Raw genomic sequence first — 19,672 nt, 5'->3', positions numbered from 1 at the left:
TTTTCATCTTCTTGTTCTCGGACACAAATAACAGGTACGACGGTATAACTAAAACGGTCATTTTCCATTTTCAGTGTGGGATTTGACTCGTTGAATTGTTTAAGTGTGAGATGGGTCGGTGCGCCGCCGGCCGCGTCACTTTTTCCCTCGAGACGTACTCGGGCAGTGCTTAGCGGCGCGGAGCGAGGTGATTATGTCAGTGGCGAGGCGCGCGGCCCGCCAGTGACGCCGGCGACATGAACGCCCGCAGCATCTCCTTCGAAATGTCCATGGAGGGCCGGCAGGTGGACGAGGTGGTGGCCAGCATCTTCCACACGGTGCTCTTCCACCGGTCCAGCGGCAAGTTCACCTACAATAACGAGGAGAGCTACTCGATCCGCACCGTCAGTTACATCGACGTGGACTGTGATTTCATAGACTTCACGTACGTGTGCTGCGAGTCGGATGCGCTCGGACGCTGCGTCAAGAAGGAGATCTCCGAGTTCTCTGATATGCTGCGCACCGCGAGCTCGTGTCCGCCGCGAGGCTCCATCAGCCTAGAGTTCTTCCAGAAGCGACGCGCGCGTTGGCCCTTCCAGCCCGAGTGCGTGCCCTGGGAAGTGTGGACGGTGTGCTGCGAGCTCACAGAGGCGCGCAACGACCACGATATGCACTCGCGTCACGAGAGCGTCGTCGAGATGTTGCAAGATAAAATCGTGCACATAACCGAGATCATCAACCGACACGAGTACGTGCCGAAGATGCCGAGCCGCTCCGATGCCGACCTCATATTTGATACATCGTACGCGGATATCCAGCCTTACCTTTTCAAGATCCAATACAATCTGTCAGGCGCGCCGCCCACCTCCGTAGGGAATACTGTGCGTAAACTCATCCGAGACACTCTGTCCTTGTGACTACTTGCATCTCCATGTTTTTTCATAGAGTTGTGGTTGACCTATGAGTTGTGTAACATCGTATCTCCCAAGTCGATATTAACCATTAGTACCGTATACTTCGCAGTTTTATTTTGCTCGTATATAATTATAGCGCATTCGTAAAGTTCGATGGAGTAGTCATATATATTAAAGTAACGGTATAACATGTAATGTGCAATCGTTAATAAAGTGTGGCAATTATGTAAATAATAGATTATAATTAGTCCTATGTTGTTTTTCTGACTATATATTTTTATTAACGTGAAATGTGTGAATTATTTAGTATTTGATATCTTAGTAATATTGTACTTATTTAGCACAAAATTATGTATATGTATGTAGACTGAGAGAAATAGGTCCGATCATAACTAGTCTATACTTTAACTCATTATTTTCTAATAATTCGTGTTATTTGTCTATTGATTGATGTATTTATTTGGTGATATTCGTTTTCTTGTAGCGTTAGCTGTAATATTATTTGAGAGCGTTGGCTCCGGAAGCTGGTTGATGTGTCCACTCATTATATCATTTAAGATTTAATTTGTCTTATCTATGTTAAGTTAGTGTTTTTAATATTTGACAGGCAACAGTTATTAATTTTTAATCTGTCGTAGTTATAGATCAGATATAATTTATGTACACTATATTAGAGTTTTCTGCCATTTTTGCGTGTCTAGATTTATTATGACAAACTGCACGGAGCAGGGATTTTAATTATTTAAATCAATTCAGTTGAGTTGGCATGTAAAGCGCAAGTGTCGCATCGTTCTTGGCGTGCCAAGTCAAAACTATTATTTCGTTTTTGTCTAATATGTCTTATGAATCTTCGTTTGTGATATATCTAATTCGATGCCACATTAAAAAAGTACACTGAAGTTTCACGTTTAATTATGACATCAATAATATATAATAAAATGATTTCTAACAGTATAATTATATATTTATGTAGATGTAAATATTGTACAGTATATAGATTTGTCTTTGTAGATAAGGTTGACATATTAAGAGCTTTATAAAATTTAATGTTTAATTCAAATTGATATAAAAGCGGTGAAGAATAAATGTGTTTTATAAATAGTGTTCAGATAAATAATTTTAAAAGTAGAAAACGGTGCATAGAATTAGAGATGAGTATTTTTCTCGATTTATAAATTAGTATGTAGTTTATTAACCTTTTTATATTATTCGATGTTGCTTTAACCGCAAAAGAAATAAACGAAAGCATACACGTTCCAGTCTTATGTTTAGATTTTCCAAGTACAATTCTTATGGTCTCTTGAATATTATTTGTATGATAAAAGTCCATCCATAATTGATGTTCTGATTTACTTTCCTACCTCATTTTGTGACTGTAGAATTAGTTGTATGATTCATCTCGATAGGGAATGATTTTCCTCAATTTCCTAGTTATATTTGTCAGCGTTTTATTCACCAAAGAAGAGGCTGTACGTATGCAACTGCGGGAACATTCAAATTTATAAAGCTATACTAAATATCTTAACTATTTTAAATAAGTTATATGATAGGCCCTTATTAAGAAATATGCGTATGAAATATATATAGAAAACGCTCTTGACTTACAGAGGTACGCAGATTTAAGTTTCACCAAATTATGTGTACCGATATTTTGCAATTTTTAATTGAATTTATATGAGACAAATATCTTAATATTTAGATCCTTCGAACCATAGTATCATAAACAACTATTGGATTATGAAATCAAGATATGGGCTGGATTCCCTGTGCATCGTATCACCCAAGTAGTGTTAGAAAATTGTTTTATCTATCTATTCGTATCTCATTTAGTGTTTCACTGTTGGTTTCTGTCACCAAAATCTCTGTATTGTATCTTTGATATCACAATGATAATGATATATATAAACGGATATTTTATTAGAATTTAGAAACCCACGGTTAGTCTTTAATAGTTAAGGGCCTATTATATAAAAAACTTTTGAATAAATTCGTCTTTTTCATATCAGTGAGTACCTTAATGTGATGACGCGTCGCCTGTAGTCTGGCGAATCGGGTGATAGGACAATATATGTTAATTCTATCTTAATACCTGTATCGTGCCTCGTTATAAGTTTTAAAGTTATTTTATATCGAGCACAATGTAAAATATTATATATTAATTGCACTATATATTGCCTTATTTGAAAAGATTTTGATATATGTGTCTGATAATGGCTGTTTTATAATAGAGTTTATGAGTGTAACGGGAGATATATGTTGTGATGTATAAGTTCAAAAAAAATGCAAAAAATCTTAGTCTTGTGATAATTTATACTATAAATATGTGAATAAATTATGAAGTATTAACATAGTTTTTAATTTCAATTTATTATAAACTAGCTGTCGCCCGCGACTCCGTCCGCGTGGATATATAAAAAAACTTAATTAGTGTAGCGCACCCATCCATCCATCCACATCTTTAATATTATTCGCATTGATAATATTAGTAAGTTAAATAAAAAGCAACTCTTCAAGGCATAAATTCGAAAAAAAATGAATAAATAGTATCCTATGTCCGTCTCCTGGCTCTAAGCTACCTCCTCACCAATTTTTAACCATATCGGTAAAGCCATTCTTGAGTTATAAATAGTGTAACTAACACGACTTTTTATATATATAGATTATCTGCCTTCTGGACTAAATTGAGTGAAACGCATGAAAACGTGTTCTATCTCTGATATGTAATTTCCCCTTACTCTGGGTTGAAGTAAAGTAATTTTCTCCTGAAGAGAACTACGTCAGTATATTAACTTAGCTTGATGTTTACAATCCAAGTGGCAGCATCTATAGGCTGGGTCGGCGTTAGGGTAGGGAGCGGTTGGGCGACCGCCCAGGGCGCTGAATAGAAGGGGCGCCACAGGTCTACGAATTACACAATCTTCCGTAACCTTGTTACCTCCCTCCAAACTTATTGGAAAGAGAGTAAGCCTTAGAAATCTCCCCCGGGGCGCTAGTAGAGCTAAAAATGTTACTGTCTAGTGGTTCCCTATGATGGAAAAGATTGAAAACAATGAAGATAAGCAAAACTGGGGTAAAGTACCTCTATTTCGAGGATTATTTTATCTACCAATTGCTTCAAAACAATCATATGTTAGCTATGTATGTTATTGTTGATTGAAAAATGTATTACATTTCACACTCGTGGTTCCCAAACAGGATGTACCACTTGTAGCCGATGTTAGCAATTGATGCTGTCAGTTTTTATTCATGCTAATCCCTTAGTGTCGGTTATGTAATGTATCGTAATAACACATCAATTTTATGTATTTGCTGCATTTCTTGACAGTAAAATTACTAACTACAGTTTGACTCTTTGATAGTATAATTTAATGTAGCTGTTGTTTGGTTACGTTACTTTTAAAAAGAATTGATATGGTTTGAAAAATTAGTTTCGCATTTTTAGTACTAATATGACATGAGTCCGTTAATATACAAGAGAAGTCAGGAGTCAGACAGAAAGTACAATAAATCGATGTATTTTCCTTGTTTCATTGTAGATCTATTCTTTTTCGTTGTGTCTTAATACAGTCAGTTTTGCTTGTTCGTTTTTAAAAATTTATTAGTAGTTTTCAGTCGTATACTAATAAGATATAATTACGGTTTATATTGCATGGTTTTGGTAGCATAGTTTAGTACTAAGTGTGTGTCCTTTCTCGTTGTCCGTAGCCCCTGAAATTCTTAGTCGGGAGCCGTATGGTCATGCTGTGGACTGGTGGTCGTTGGGCGTGCTTGCTTGTAGGATGTTGACTGATGAGGTAAGTGCTATTTTATGACGTATGTTGTCCAAAAAATTGTCAAATGTCTTATAGATTAAAGAGGAATCTTACTATTTTTTTCATGAATGATTTGTATCGAGAACATGCAATTGAAATGGTGAATTGTTACGTATTTCGAGAAATGTACCTAAAGATACCACAAAACACTTCTGTTTGCGGAAGTTAGAATTTTGTCACTACATTTACGTCATAAATGAATTTTGCTTCTATATTAAAAGATTGAGTAGTTTTTAAAATATTTAGAAAATGTATTAAAAGTTATTGCAAGTGGACGTTAATGAATTCCTTAACTTTATATTATGAAAATTTTATCGTAACCTACTGATCGTTACATAGAAATCATGTGTATGACCCCAGTTAAATATTCATATTGCAATACAGAATCGTCTCCATTGCTTAAAAATATTGTATTTGCCGATAAATTTGTTTCTTCATAAAATGTTACACACGCAGCAAAATGATCGTTTATATGCCCCGGTGTAAATTGTTATTCTTGTTTCCATTATAAAATATTAAAATGTAATAATACGCATATATTTCGTTATGCATTCCTAAGAAATGAATTTCATATTTTTATAGTTGGTAAACATTGACTTTTATGAATAATATATATTGTGAAATAAATTAATAGAAATCATATCGTACTTTGAAATGTGTGGATATAGTTGAGAAATAGCTTTTTTTCACATTAATTATGAACCAAAATATAACATGATAAAAATAAAAGACTTATAATTAAAAAACGTACTTTATTTCTTACATTACCGGAAATTCGATAATTTACTTCGTGAAATTATAATTACAACGTAGGTAATTACAGCTGAACTATTTAAATAAGTCTCTAGGTCTAATGAATAGTCGAGTGGCGTTCATACGAACGCGGGTAGGCGACCGCCATCGCTGCCACGAGGGACAGCTCGCACGCGGTTCGCCGGGCGGGAGGCGCGTGTCGAGGCTTACTGTCGACTCACGCCTACCGCCAACTACGCTTATATCACTAATTTAAGATTTGGATCCCTCGTTCCCCTTTTTGTCGGCAACCTCCTCCGACGACTCCGCGCTGTCACCCTTCTTTTCACTGCTCTCGGCGCTCTCCTCTGAGCTGTCAGCTGGCGCGTCGCCTACAGGCTTCTCTTCATCCTTAACAGCTTTGGATTCCGCCTCACTAGGTTTCGGCGCAACTACTGCAGCCTCTGCGATGGGTGTTTCCTTCGCTGGCTCGCTCGCTACGACAGCTTCGACCGCCTTAGGTTCTTGTTTCTTTTCTTCCTCGCTTTCTTTTGGTGCCTCTACTGCCGCTGATGGTTCAGCCGGTTTGTCTTCTGCAGCGGGTGATGCAACAGCTTTTTTGTCGTCAACGGTGTCGCGAACTACTCGTAATGAATCATCGACGGAAGCTGATTTGGCATCGTCAGATTTGACCTCAACTGGTGCTGCTTTTACAACAGGTGCTGGGGCTGGAACCTCAACATTTTCTGGTTTTTCCTCTATTTTAGATTCCGATGGCTTGCTCTCTTCAGCAAGGCTAGTTTTTAGTGCTGGAACGGGAAGTTCTTCTTTCTTTTCATCGGAAATGGGTTCGGCACTCTTTGTGGCTGGGACTGCTAATTCGGGCTTTTCAGGAGAAGAGATGGCGACAATTTCATCAGCAACAGCAGCGGGATTTTTGACAGCTGCTACGACATCAATTGCTTCCTCGGGTAAGGCAGATTTAGGTGCAGGCACAGATGGTTCCTCTTTGACTTCATCAACCTTAGCTTCAGTTGCCGGTTTAACTTCCTCAACAACTACCGATTTTATTTGAGGTTCATCTTTTTTTTCTTCAGGCACGGCTTTTTCAGATTGTTTCTCTACTGGCTTAACATCAGACTCTGCATCAACAGGCGCTGCTGATTTAGGTTGAGGAGCTTCAACTTTAACATCTGGAACCACAGCTGCTGGAACAGCAGCTTCTGGCTTGACATCTTCAGGTTTCGGCTCGACGGGAGCACTCTTGGCTTCGGGTTCTTGTGGTTTTTCAGACTCTTTAGTTTCTACTGTTTGTTCAGGCTTTTTCTCTTCAACAACCACAGCGTCAGCTTTTACTTGAGGTTGTACTTCATCAGTTTTAGATACTGGGACTGGTTCAGCTGCAACAGGCGTCACAGGTTTTTCCTCAGCGACCGGCATCGCCAGCGTCACAGCCGCAATGGCCATGCAGAATATTAAGACCTTCATCCTGTAAACAAAATGAAATTGCCATGAGTTTATTGGGCGTGGAATGTAATAAATTTTGTCATATATTTATCGTATGCTAGTGAACTATGAACGCAGTAAGGCCAATGTTACGAGTCGCTGGCCGGCTTCGATGTTTTACAGCAATTTTCCAATTAAGGCTGAATCACCTAAGGGCATCCGATGAGGGTACCCCCCATCTGTCACTTGAATAGAATTGAACATAATTTAAATAAATAGGATGCACGCTATTGTTGCTGCAACTTCTATAATTTGCCATTTGAGTATGCATCGTTATTTCACACGAGAATAATAGAATGCCAAGGAATGGAAATTTTTTCAAATAAATACTACTTGCTCTTTATGGAATAATGTGCCTTTTGTGTTAATGCAAGGTGTCTCGTGCAATACATTAAGGTGGCCGGTCGAAGGACTCGATCGGTCTATTTATAGCGGGCGACCGGGGAGGCTTTAACGCGATATCCCAGCTCCTACTGGAATGCGGTTTGGCGTCGATCCACAAATAGATTAGATTATACTTCGGGCTATAAATTACCTTATATTACCTACGTTTTTTACTATTATTACGACTATTTACATTCATTTTCATATTAGAAACTGCCTTTAGTAAGGATTTACAATGTAAACCATGTAGTTGAGGTTCGAGGCGTTTATCAGAATTCGTCGATTATTTTGATATGATTTATTCTAGAAAAGTTTTGTCATAGATTAATAAAAACAGAAGACGGTCTGTGACTTCACACAAGATGGACACTTCCTAGCGCGTGCTTGGTTGGCAGGATGCGAAACGCGCGTCGGTAATATGGATGATCCGGCCAGACGAGTGAGGAACGTTACCTGAATTGTAATCGGCTCATTGAATAGAATCGGCAACCAGAATGCACAATAGATGGCATCGCATGCGTGCTGTGATTCATTCTAAGATCCGTAAGTACATGATGTATGAAACAAATCAGTTCCAGCAAAGCACACCTATCTTATCTGGAACTACGAGGACTTTTTTCTTGACTACATATACTTTGTGTAGTGGACCTAACATTTCAATTGTTTTTAATTAAAATTAGTCTATTATAAAAATATCAAAAGCCAAAAGAGTGCATTAAACTCATATATCAGATGAGCTGGATGTTATTTACAGGTTTTTATCCGCCGTAATCAATGGCTCCAAATAAGTACATAATGACTTTCGTAACCCTGGTCTTGCACGATTGTTACCTGTTATTACGCTCGACCTGTTTCTACATGTAATAAATGTCTTTTACATTTTTTATGCATCTGGCTCGAACAAAACGGCGCCAGAGATAAAAAAGATCCAATTTTACAGCGAACCTATTTCGATTTAATAAGACAAATGAAATGCTGTAGAACTGGCTCTTGAAAACTTTTGATATGTTTTCAGCTAGAACATTTATTAACTATGATCGATTTGAGTGCTTTAGCCCTTTGGAGGAAAGTTAAAAGGAAACTACCACAATACCGTAAAATATGGTAGTCGTTTATTTCAACTCTTTTGCCATCTACTCCTCATCGCTATCCTGATTGGTACAAAATTAATGTTTTATTCATATGTAATATTTATGTCAAAGCGGCGCGATGTTAGTTGCAAAACGGATAAGGTTGATATAAAAGATTGTTCGCGAGTTATTTTCTGGAAGGATATCCTCGGCGCGGCTGAGGGCAAGGATTGTCGCCTTCCCACACAGCGGCCAATCTTCCAATTGAAGCAGCGCATGCCCAGCTCATTGTGCCAATCAAAAAATATGCCGGCGGCGGCTGTTAATACTTGTGTGGTGCTTTTCCACGTGACGCGATGCTCCTCAATACAAGCACCATGTATCGTTTTTGTGACAATTTCGATTGATTATGTATCGACTTTCATATTAGCACCGGATCATCATTTTATTCAATCGGGTCAAATCGTCATAATTAGCATTTATAATCCCCACCAAGAGGCTTCTAGCCTACCCAAGTTAGGGTTGACGCCAACGCCGGATTGGTATACACGGCGGGGATCGATCCTAGAAGGGCAGATATCGATCCGGTAAGGTGAAGCGCTAACAATGCGCCACTGACGCGTTACTATTTGGGTCTAGACTGTTCTAGATATTACGACTACAAAAGTGGTACTTTAAACGCGAAAGCTTTCTCTATCTGCCCTCGAGTCCAAAAAGATATGAAAGTGTCTTGATGATTCAATGAATACAAAAACAATGTTTCATTTTTTTTATTGAAATGTAACCTTAACCGTGATCTGATTATATTTTATAATAATTTTCTCTCCTAAAGTACGTAATTGTTACAGTTGTATCGGTTACGGTCAAATGAAACTAAGAAACAAATGTGTGCATTACGCAAATATCAGCGTTGAACCGTGTCGTTTGAATATTGTCGCAATATCGTTGTGAGATCAAATTTTGCAAGGCCCGTGTTATAAAAACCACGTAACTTATTGCTATTGTTAAATGGATCTAGAAACTAACGAAAGCAGACTATAAGCACTAAAATCATGTAATAGACTAAAAAAAATCCACTGTAAAGAGTCAAAACTAATTCCACAGTTTCCAGTCTGCCAGACCAATTGTTGAATTAGGCAATAAATTATTTAAAAATCATCATAACTAAGTGTAAAATCGCCATTATTATCTCTGCTCTCTTTCCATGGAAAGGACAATACAAGTTTATTTTCTATTTACGGCTAAAACTGTCAAATGAGGCCATTCTTACTTTTGCAGTTTTTTAACGAAATCCAAATGTTAAGTTTCATATTCTTATAAATGAAGATATAAAATATATTCACCTGCTATGATAACGAACAATCAAGTAAACATGAGTTATCTTAAGTAAAATTATTTTTAACGACTCATTCAAAGCAATAAAATGCACGGAGATGGCAATCGTAGCTTGTTTTGAAATTAACTCAATCGTTTCTCAGAACATCGGTATCGTCCTTTAGATTCAAGAGACCTCATCCGCAGCATAATGATGGCGAATCGTGACTATTCGATGGTGCAATTACTTTACCACGTCTCGGACGAAGTTATTCTGCGCAGCATGTGTCGGAGTAACAACGCCATAACTCGTGTTTACATTGGTATCACGTACTCTGAGACAATTTGTTCCCATATTTATTTGCTGTGTTTTAAACAATTCTTTAAATCTCATGATCACGATTATCATTATGTTTCTCTTAAAGTAAACTTTATTATGCTACTCACAATGCGACATATCTAAACGACATCCATATAAATCTGGCTATCGGTTTTTTTTCTTTAGCACTGTTGGAAATTATTTATTAAGAATGAGATTATAAAAATACTGCAATGAACCACAATTATTCATTTGTTATTAATCAACTGTCAACCAGTCTAATTACAAAATAATATATATCATACAGTCTTTCCTACTTTTTCAGACGAAAGATAAAGATAAGTTCTCTAGAGTTTCCACAAATGACATTTAAAAGTTTTGTGCTGCAATAGTGCATCGTGTCGCCCCTGCCTACAAGTCCGTGTCTAATCATGACTTTATATTTTTAAATTGACCTTTTATACTTTGATAAATGTTTAACTATTTATATGCACCTTTATTCCATGTTGCATTTTTTTCTTTACAAAAAAAAATAAAACTCGCAAATGTCAGTGTCATGTGTCAAACGAGTTTAATTTCCATCTATCACTGTTCCCGCGAATGGCGTTACTAAGTTTTGTTCATTCATTCATGTGGTCACGCCTCAGGCGACGTTGGAATACGTGCAATTGTTTATTACATTGTAACTCACATTAAATTGGTCACAACCAGACATTAAAATTCAGGTGACACACCGGCCTGTGGGTCTTTAAGATGCGGCCGTCTAGATCTGCCAGACAAGTTTTTGTTAATTCACGGTTATACTCCTTAAAATGAGACTGGCGTCTTCGCTACTTCTTTACATGTTCTCTATTTTCAAATAAATTGATTAATTTCGTATGGCTTAGTGCCGTTTTTCGTGTTTTTTTACGTTATATTGGAGACGCTACAATTATCATAGGCTTTTAGGTAATTTGATCAGATTATCATAGGTCATAATCCGCAAATTATTATCATTCAAATTTGGCAGCAGATAAAAGTTTAAAAGCTAACCTCGTCCTGTTTGTTAATATTAAAACACAGTCCTTGAAATTGAAAGTAAGTATGTTACACGAGAGTCAAATGTCGTCAATAGGCAGTTTGATGTATTCATTGTGAGATAATAGGATAGGCAGTGGAAGCAATGTCTGTGGACAATGAGCCTGCTGAGCGACGTTGGAACGTTGCACAATGCAATCGAATAACGGGTTTCACCAGACCAATGACGCACCCAATAAAGGACCGATTTGAAAATAAACGATAAAATAACAGTCGTTACAGAAAACATTGTAAATGGATTAAATTACACGACACCCATGTTTACTTATGGTATTTATTTATCGGTAATTTTTTTTATACAGATTAAAACGGTATCCACAAATGTGCTGATTGTGAGGCTTTGATCTGAACAAATGGATTAGTCTGAACTGAATAAGGCAATATAGTTGTTGACTGCAGATATCGACTTAAATCAAGCGCAAACTCGAGTTTATCTCGAATCATACTAGTGTATTACAATACTATTAGAATCTTTTGCAATTTTTCTTCTAAGATAAATTGTGAAAGGAGGGATATATCCCTATAATTTACTAAGTGTGCCAATGAATAACAGAGTTGTTATGATAATTCTAATTCCAAATTCCATTACATAAATATGAAGTGGTCATGAAATCTGTTACATCAAAAGTAATACAAAGATTCAGATTGCTCCATCGCACAACCGGTCTATTGAGACGAATACCAATGAAAATTTATATGCGGCAGTTAAAATTAAGAAAATGCTATTATAAGATACGTGAAATAATTTAAAATTACGAAAGATTGTTTGTAAGAAGCAATGAATTTAATTTCATTGGATTTATTACCACTTTTCAACAATTATAGCTCGATAGAATTATTATGTTTTAGATTTATATTTAAGGATTGAAATATTATTAAGGAGAGTAGAGAATTTGTGGTAGCCATGATAAATAAGTCATGGCAAGTCAAGTCAAAGTCTAGTCATTGTACTAAACAGATGAATTGCTTGTAGTGACATGATTAAGTAGAGACGTCTGCAATAATTAAATAAAAACAATCTTGCATTATAATATTAACACAGATTATAAATACAGTAAGAGGTTCGATACTCATTTAATATGATTCCGTAAGTTGACGTGTAATATGTTTAAAGCATTAAAGCTTATGAGTGTCGTAAGCCAGATTATACAACAGGTTGCATTTCGAAATATAATATACGAGGTGAGTGAGTGAGCATCTCAGTTGGTGCATATCTTAGGTCAATGCCAGCGGAAGAGTGTAACGGCACCGGTCAGCCCGCCCGGTGTAAATGTCAACAAAATGTACCCGTTTCGATCAGAACTCGCTTCGACTTTACTTATATAAATATTGATGCCGATTGGATAATATTTCGTTTACACGCTGACATAACTATTAGGTTGACTTCTTGTTTTGATTGATTTTAAAATGATTTCCTTCGGTATATAAGTTTATATTTGGTACACTTTTATTCCATATTTGTTAAAGTTTAGTACATCTATTGTTTCTTCTTTGTATATGATGAAATAAGGAAAATACATTTATTTAAATTAACAGTATTTGCATGACTTTATGGTTACAAATAGTCCTAGAATTAATGCGTAAGTAATTACTATTAGAAGCATATACTCCTTACTTTTTAATTCAATGTACTTTTGTGATAACCCAAAACAAAAATGTCGTTGTTTGAAAATGTAGTTTTAACAGTATCGTAGATTTTACTAACAAAGTATGCTATATCAATTAATGTGAAAACGGCAAGCCCTTCTAATAATTGCCAAGGTTCTCTTGCTTGCGTACACAAACGCAGGTTCAACAGTTTAAGTCGGAAAAATTTTATATCTATTAACAATTTCTGTTCAAGGCTTCACGCGATTTCGCATGTGAATATTTAAATTTAATTGTAAAAAATATTTCATGCCTATTCAATTGTATTGCTTATTTTATGTACTTTTTTATGTAATTGATTATTTTCTTTGGTTTAAACTGCAAGACAAATAATCTGAATCTACAACTTTTAATTTTTCAATACTTAGGCATATTTTTTGCAATTTGAACATGTAAGTACAAGGTATTTGTTACTTATCGAAGGGCTTAAATTCTTCATATTCAAAGATTAAATATATTATGTCAGATTTAAAAACTATTACCTACATTGTTGTTGTTGGCGTACAAAACCATTTACTTCTTTCGTCCGAACTTATTTTTAACTCAGTGGCATGTCTAATTCTGTGGATTTTCTTTAGCTAACGTATTGTTCGGCTGTTTGTCCTTGGCTGTCGGAAAGTGTTTATTGTGTGAATCTCAGTTACAGACTTGACTAAATATCCGTGATCCGTAAAAATCATAATAATGGACCATTGTCCCCTTCGGAAGGTTACCTTGAGTTAATACAATTCTTTCGTCGCTTCGAATGTTTCGGGTAAACGAAAAAGTGCTGTTTTTCTCGTTTATTATATTGAAACTGAAATATTTTATTGAATTCCAATATATTTGTTTAAAGTCACAAAAAATAGACTTTTATATCCGATGGTATCGACTTATTTGTAAGCATTTTCCTTACTTTGCCGCTGAGAATAATGCTACTTGAGATTTATTTATTTCGTTATACCTATTTAAAAGTTCTTAAACTACTTATAAGATCCGTACCTCATAGGAAAAAAACGGAACCCTTATAGGACCACTTTGTTGTCCGTCCATCTGTCTGTCAAGACCCTTTTTTCTTAAAAACGCGTGAAGGTATAAAGCTGGAATTTATTGTTGTTAAAAGTGTAATTTTTCCTTTAATAATATAAATGTTGTAATGTTGAGGAATTTTATTCTATTATAATATTGCGAATTTGCGCTTGTAAGATACTGCGTAAATCACATTACACGAGCCTTACCTACAATTTGCTGGAGATTGTACGCGGCAAGTGTCGCCACATTATTTTATTCTATTAAGGGCATTGTAATACGAAATTATGAACTGTTCAAATCAAAATTTTCCAAAGTTTTTGTAACTGAGAAAATCATTTATCTTTTAATCTTATATTTTTATTTGTTTTGTTTAAGTATTCAAAAATACTTTTAAATACTAGGATTTTGCACTAAAACCTTTTCAAATTGAGAGGTATAGATCAAAATCAGTATTTAAAATCTGGTAACACAGGGATCGCTCCTGTCAGACTTTATGATTGATTTCTACATCATGTGATGCTTTTGTTTGCCCGGCGGACGATTATGGCGCTCTTTTGCAACAAAAGCTACATCTTTTTTTTTATCTCGATCTAAATTATATAGCTCAGGCAGGGCTGAGTCATGGACATTATTAGTTTTTCTTATCCTTCGTGCGATAAACTGGGAGGTGTGCTGGCGATTTTTTTTATCATTGTTATGTTTCGCTTTAGCTCACATTACTGCTACATTTTAATGACCAGCGTAACCAATGTACTTATTATTTTTTAAACGATTGTCGATAAAGTAAATTTACGGCAAATTTAATATAATAACGTTACTGCCTAATCGTTTTGCGATATAAACAGTTTCAACCTAACTTTTACGTACCTTTCTTTGATTGACTGAGTAACACCAAAATGATAAATTATCAGATTAACACTTTAGTATGTAATCTACAACTTCTTATTCCGTAGATCCCTATTGATATTGCAAAGAACAAAACAACTCTTATGTTTCCAATTATTTATTATTATGACTATTTAGACATTTAAATAACTACAAGTAATTATTCCTTTCTTATTAACTTCACCATTAGTAAGTAGGCAAACAAAAGAGGTATTAATCAATGCATTTACTAGTCGCATCTTTTATATTTACCTTATACTATTTATTTAAATTTAATGCTATGTTTATATATACAATTAAGGGTAAATATTTCTAAGTAAGGTGAACGGTTAAATTCAATAAACCTGTTGCTTCGCCTACTTGCAAGACCTTGACAAATATTATCCATAGATAATCCTATAGGCTATAAAACAATTATCATCGATCTATCTATCCGAAAACAAGCTTTTTCAATTTAAGAAAAAAGTTATCGGAGCTTAAAACAAAGTTGTCATGTTAAAAAGATAATATTTTAAGAATAATTTTATTAAAATTTCTTCATATTGTGATTGCACGCAGTCATCCGTTAAATTTACGTTAGTATTTTTCATTCTTATTTTCTAGTAAATTTATCAATAATTAATGTTTTATATACCACAGCTTAATTTAACTTAACTTTTTATATTATATCTGGGTTGTTACAATCTATAGGTATTGCCTTAACGTTAGGCCTTTGTCCCAGGCACCAGAATCTGGTTATCCGTCCTACCGTGAAGGATATGAAGGTCTTTTATTTGTATGCACACACGGACAATGTATGTATATTGTCAATCGATCAAGCTTCACTAATTTACTTTGTTATTTGGTCTATTTCAAGCATTATTTAAATTTATAAACAAAGTTTAATATAAATAAACTTATGGGATGTATAAAATATTTACGTAGAACTTAAATTTTTATGGAAAAATAAAATTACGTTGAAAAAATTATCTTTAAGAAATTTCTACTTTTTTTTGGCTTACCTGAAGTTAAGATCCTTGCAATTTGAGGAAGCGTCGAAGGAATAACCACTTACACGAGTTAAAAAAAATATAACTGTTATCGGGTTATTGGTTAATATGCTAGCGCTGTGACGGTCGGCAATGTATTGGTGTTGGTTTGATAATGCGCTGTGTTTATATAGGCGGTGGGATTCGGAGACGCGACCACTGCCGTTGCAAGTCTTTACATCCATCTCCACATTACGAGCTTCTCTCTGTAGCTTTGTGGCCATCTTTGTTTTCAACTTTATTCCAAATTTAAATTTTACCGTTTCTTTTTTTCTTTTTTTTTAATTTAAAGATAATTGAAATACAATGGAATATAGATTATTTATGCATCGTGTATTTGGTTTGTTATGACAATTTCTATAAAATTATAATATTTTTTTTAATAGTAAACATGTTAAGGTTTAATAAGTAGCAACGTAAAATTTCATTGGTATTCATAAATAATTAAAACATATAAAAATGTAAGTATGTAATAAATATCTTTAGAGATAAAAAGATAAAAAAATAAATTCTATCGTAGTTTTATTTTAAAGTTAGGACGAGATAAATATCGTCTATTCGATACAGCCATTAGGTGATTTGGTTTTGTTTATGTTCCCGTTAATCGAGTGGATGGAAATTTCCAAAGTTTAAAATTCAAATTGTTTCAAAATATTTACTCTTGATCTTCGAAGGTATGTATTTAACCATTATATGATACATACGAACACCGGTTAGTGGAGCGCGAAATGTTATTTTACTTGTATTGGCGTTTATGTGAATTATAAAAAATAAATAATGAGAATTTTATTGTTATTACATTTATCTTATATGTTTATTTTTTATGGTCAAGTTTAACATCTAAATGCACTTTTTCAAACACACACACACACGCACTCATACAATTTTGCTTCTTTAAGCACAAGGTTATGTAATTAGTCAAAATCAATCAAGCATCTTTACGCCTTTCTTCAAAGTTACGTTTATATAATGCCTTTGTGGGCTGACTTGAGCTTAAAAAACTGAATGGATTTGGATGAGTGCTGCCTTCATCCCCAGTGTGATAGTACATAGAGGCACAAAATATATGTAATGGTCGTAGGAAGTTAAATTCTAAATTAATGAAAAATATTCCAATCTCACTTGTCATATCTTTTTTTACATTGTACAACAGTTTTACAATTTTTTCAAGTATATTATAGAACAAGAAATTATTACATGTGGTTAGAGCGTCGGTCAGTCGGGATTTTTTGATTTATTTTTATTCAGGTTAATTTACTTCTATTTCTGTAACGAAAAAACGGCCAAGCCTTTACGAGGACATATTTCTATAAAACAAAACCATTTCGTTGATAGGTCAAAAAACTTATTATAATTTACCGTTTTTATTAAGAAAACCGTTTGAAAATCGTAGATGTAGAGATTTTTAGGACAGTCAAATTTAACCTTCGTTTTATATTATCTGTAATGTTTAGAGTACATTTGGATAAGTGAAATAAGGCCTATAGATTATAATCTAAATCATCACTTTAAGTCTGATGTCGTAAGTACGCTAAGTGTTATAATAAAATAGATAAATACTGTTTGACCTTGCTCTCAGACTATTACGTGAAAGTCGATTTAAATATTTCAAAGTTTCAATCTCTTATAACTTATAATAATATAGTTTCGTATCTGTATGTCAAATTTCGAGGAGCATCGGTGGCTCAGGGGTCAAGCACTTGACTTCAATCTGCAAGTCCTGGGTTCGAATCTCGCCATGTACTAATGTGTTTTTCGATTTCCAATTTACATATGTACATTTATACGACGTTCTTATGATGAAGGAAAAAATCGTCATGCAACCTGCACATATCTAAAAAGAAATTCAAAGATATGTGTGAAGTCAACCAACCCGCACTTGGCCAGCGTGGTTGACTATATATAGGGTGATTAACCCTTAACTTAGGGTAAGCTCCGAGGCCCTCGGTGGGGACGTATAGTGAACTGATGATGATGTCAAATTTAAGTCACATCTTCATGTCAAGACATTAAATTGGTATTTCTAGTAATAATGATAAGAATAAAAAAAAATATTGTATCTTGATTGAAACAAATCGTATTCTTTTACATTAGGAGACTTTAGTTCAAGTTTAATATAAAAACTTGGGCGAGATTTTAATAAAGTCATGCCTGTAGGATATTAAATAACAAATCTCGCATACAACCTTCACCCTGATGACGGGAAAGAGTATGTTAGCCGCTAGGCAATACTGCTAACATTAGTGAGCCTTATCTTATGTGTCAAGGTGAAGATCGAAACAAGATGCGAAGGATTTTGTATTATAAAGTCCAAGGCCTATGTTATGGGCAGGGCACATTACTAGTGATCAGGTGAACGCCCTATAAGTGATAACAACTATATTGTATTCGAATAAATTTACAAATTGATTTATTGATAAAAGAGTATGTTATTTTATATAAAAATCTTGAATTCCGAACGATAAGTTATAAGATGGGTCACCCTGTATCAATAGACACTTTTATAGTATACTTATTTATGATTACGTAGTTTATTAAATTACGCGTCAACTGAGAAGCCTTGCATTTCTACCGATGCTGGAAATAGATAGCTTAAAGATCTAATCATAGACTCGACTCATGCACGTATAAGTCGGTAAATAACGCTAGGAAACTTTGCATCGCTTCTTCGTAATAGCTACTTTGTCAAAGTGGAGGCAACTTATCGAACAAGTTGGATACGATAACTTGTTTAGATAGTAACTTAAGTGCATAACTTATAGCTACTAATGATAAATAATAATTACGGGAGCATTTTCTTGTAGTAAACAGAATTAATTATTTAATGATGTATGTAAATAAAAACTGCTGTTATAATGATAAACTGATAAATGTTACGACTAAATACGGCTTAATTTTAGTCCTTTTTTCTTTTCCACTATAAGGAAAGGTTGAGAAGGGGAAGTGGATTTAATGGAGGAGAACAAGCATAGGAAAAAGGAAATATTCTATTTCTGTGCGTCTTCTGTTCCTTAGATTAAAGGTAGGGCCACGCAACCGCAATAGCAGCTGTCTATATGCAGCGGTCGCTTCGCCATTTCTGCGAATTCAGGAGACCGCTGGCTCGTTTGCCACCTAAAGTAAAAAAAAACATGTCTATTCTTTTCAGCGTAGTCTAGATTTCGAAATGTTTTAAACTGCTTAGATGTTATTGTTAATAAAATGGTGAAAATAATGATAGTGCTGATGAAATTTGATGACACAAAGACCTGTTCTTGACACAATACATTTTCAATGTTGGCAATAGTAGGGCACTTGACTTCTAATAATTTGCCTTGTACTCTTTGACCTTATGGGTCACTGACAAACGTCCAATATTTTCACAGATTAAAAACCTTATAAGTTTTATTGTAAACGACCACTTGATTAATTTTTATGAATATGTAAAAAACAAACTCTTAGCGCATCAACGATAACCTATAATTATATCTGGCAGTTACGAACGATGTTAGCTTTAAATTCAAGAAAAACGAATTAAATGCAAACATTTTAGTAATTATTTTAATTGATGATCATGGTCTATAAAAATCGTCTGCTTCGATTCCAAGTTCAAATACACCATTATGTAGGAAACTATAAGAATTAAATAAAAACGAAATAAAAATAAAATTGCTTAGATACGCAAAACTAAATTAATATTAAGTGAGATACATAAAATAAAACATAGACGCATTAACATAAACGCTAGTTGAGGCCCTGCGGGAGCGCGAACTCGCCAACGAGACGCTGCCGCCCCGCAGGGCTCCAGTGAGGGGCCGCCGGCGTGCGAGGTACGCCGCGGCCCTACAGGCTAATTAGTTAGAGAGAGCCACGCGCGACGGGTCGGGGGACCTGTCGCACCGATTGTGGCGGATGGCCCTCCTCTCGTGTTCGGAGGAGGGTTTCATCATAGGGTGATGGGAGGGGTCTAAGATATGACCCCTCCCTACACGAGTCGAGCCCCTACCAAGGGGCT

At 35.1% G+C, this 19,672-nt stretch overlaps 3 protein-coding genes across 3 annotated transcripts in view; 2 read left to right on the top strand and 1 right to left on the bottom strand.

Moving 5' to 3' along the window:
• S6KL (ribosomal protein S6 kinase like) overlaps nt 1-19,672 on the top strand; it is a 44,527-nt gene that overhangs the window by 4,223 nt on the left and 20,632 nt on the right. The window contains exon 7 of the mRNA XM_013309002.1: nt 4,599-4,687. Within this exon, the coding sequence (XP_013164456.1) occupies nt 4,599-4,687 (89 nt within the window). The remainder of the gene's footprint in view (nt 1-4,598; nt 4,688-19,672) is intronic.
• Nucleotides 95-3,198, top strand: Atg101 (autophagy-related protein 101). The gene has a single exon (XM_013309260.1). It carries the CDS (start codon nt 237-239, stop codon nt 894-896), a length of 660 nt encoding a protein of 219 aa, XP_013164714.1. The 5' UTR covers nt 95-236; the 3' UTR covers nt 897-3,198.
• Nucleotides 5,440-15,891, bottom strand: LOC106115755 (bangles and beads). The gene is made up of 2 exons (XM_013309259.1): nt 15,652-15,891; nt 5,440-6,926 (listed from the first exon to the last, which is right to left on the bottom strand). Exons 1-2 carry the CDS (start codon nt 15,861-15,863, stop codon nt 5,711-5,713), a joined length of 1,428 nt encoding a protein of 475 aa, XP_013164713.1. The 5' UTR covers nt 15,864-15,891; the 3' UTR covers nt 5,440-5,710.

This window comes from Papilio xuthus, unplaced genomic scaffold (assembly GCF_000836235.2).
Source record: "Papilio xuthus unplaced genomic scaffold, Pxut_1.1 DF827777.1, whole genome shotgun sequence".
Classification (NCBI taxonomy): Eukaryota; Metazoa; Arthropoda; class Insecta; order Lepidoptera; family Papilionidae; genus Papilio; species Papilio xuthus.
Note: the sequence above shows the minus strand (reverse complement) of the source record. Positions and strands in the feature narration are given on the sequence as shown.

Coding starts and splice junctions, on each gene's coding strand:
- Atg101 (XM_013309260.1), top strand. CDS start 237: ATGAACGCCCGCAGCATCTCCTTCGAAATGTCCATGGAGGGCCGGCAG.
- LOC106115755 (XM_013309259.1), bottom strand. CDS start 15,863: ATGGATGTAAAGACTTGCAACGGCAGTGGTCGCGTCTCCGAATCCCAC. Junction 6,927..15,651: donor TGCAAGGATCTTAACTTCAG/GTAAGCCAAAAA, acceptor TTTTGTTTACAG/GATGAAGGTCTTAATATTCT.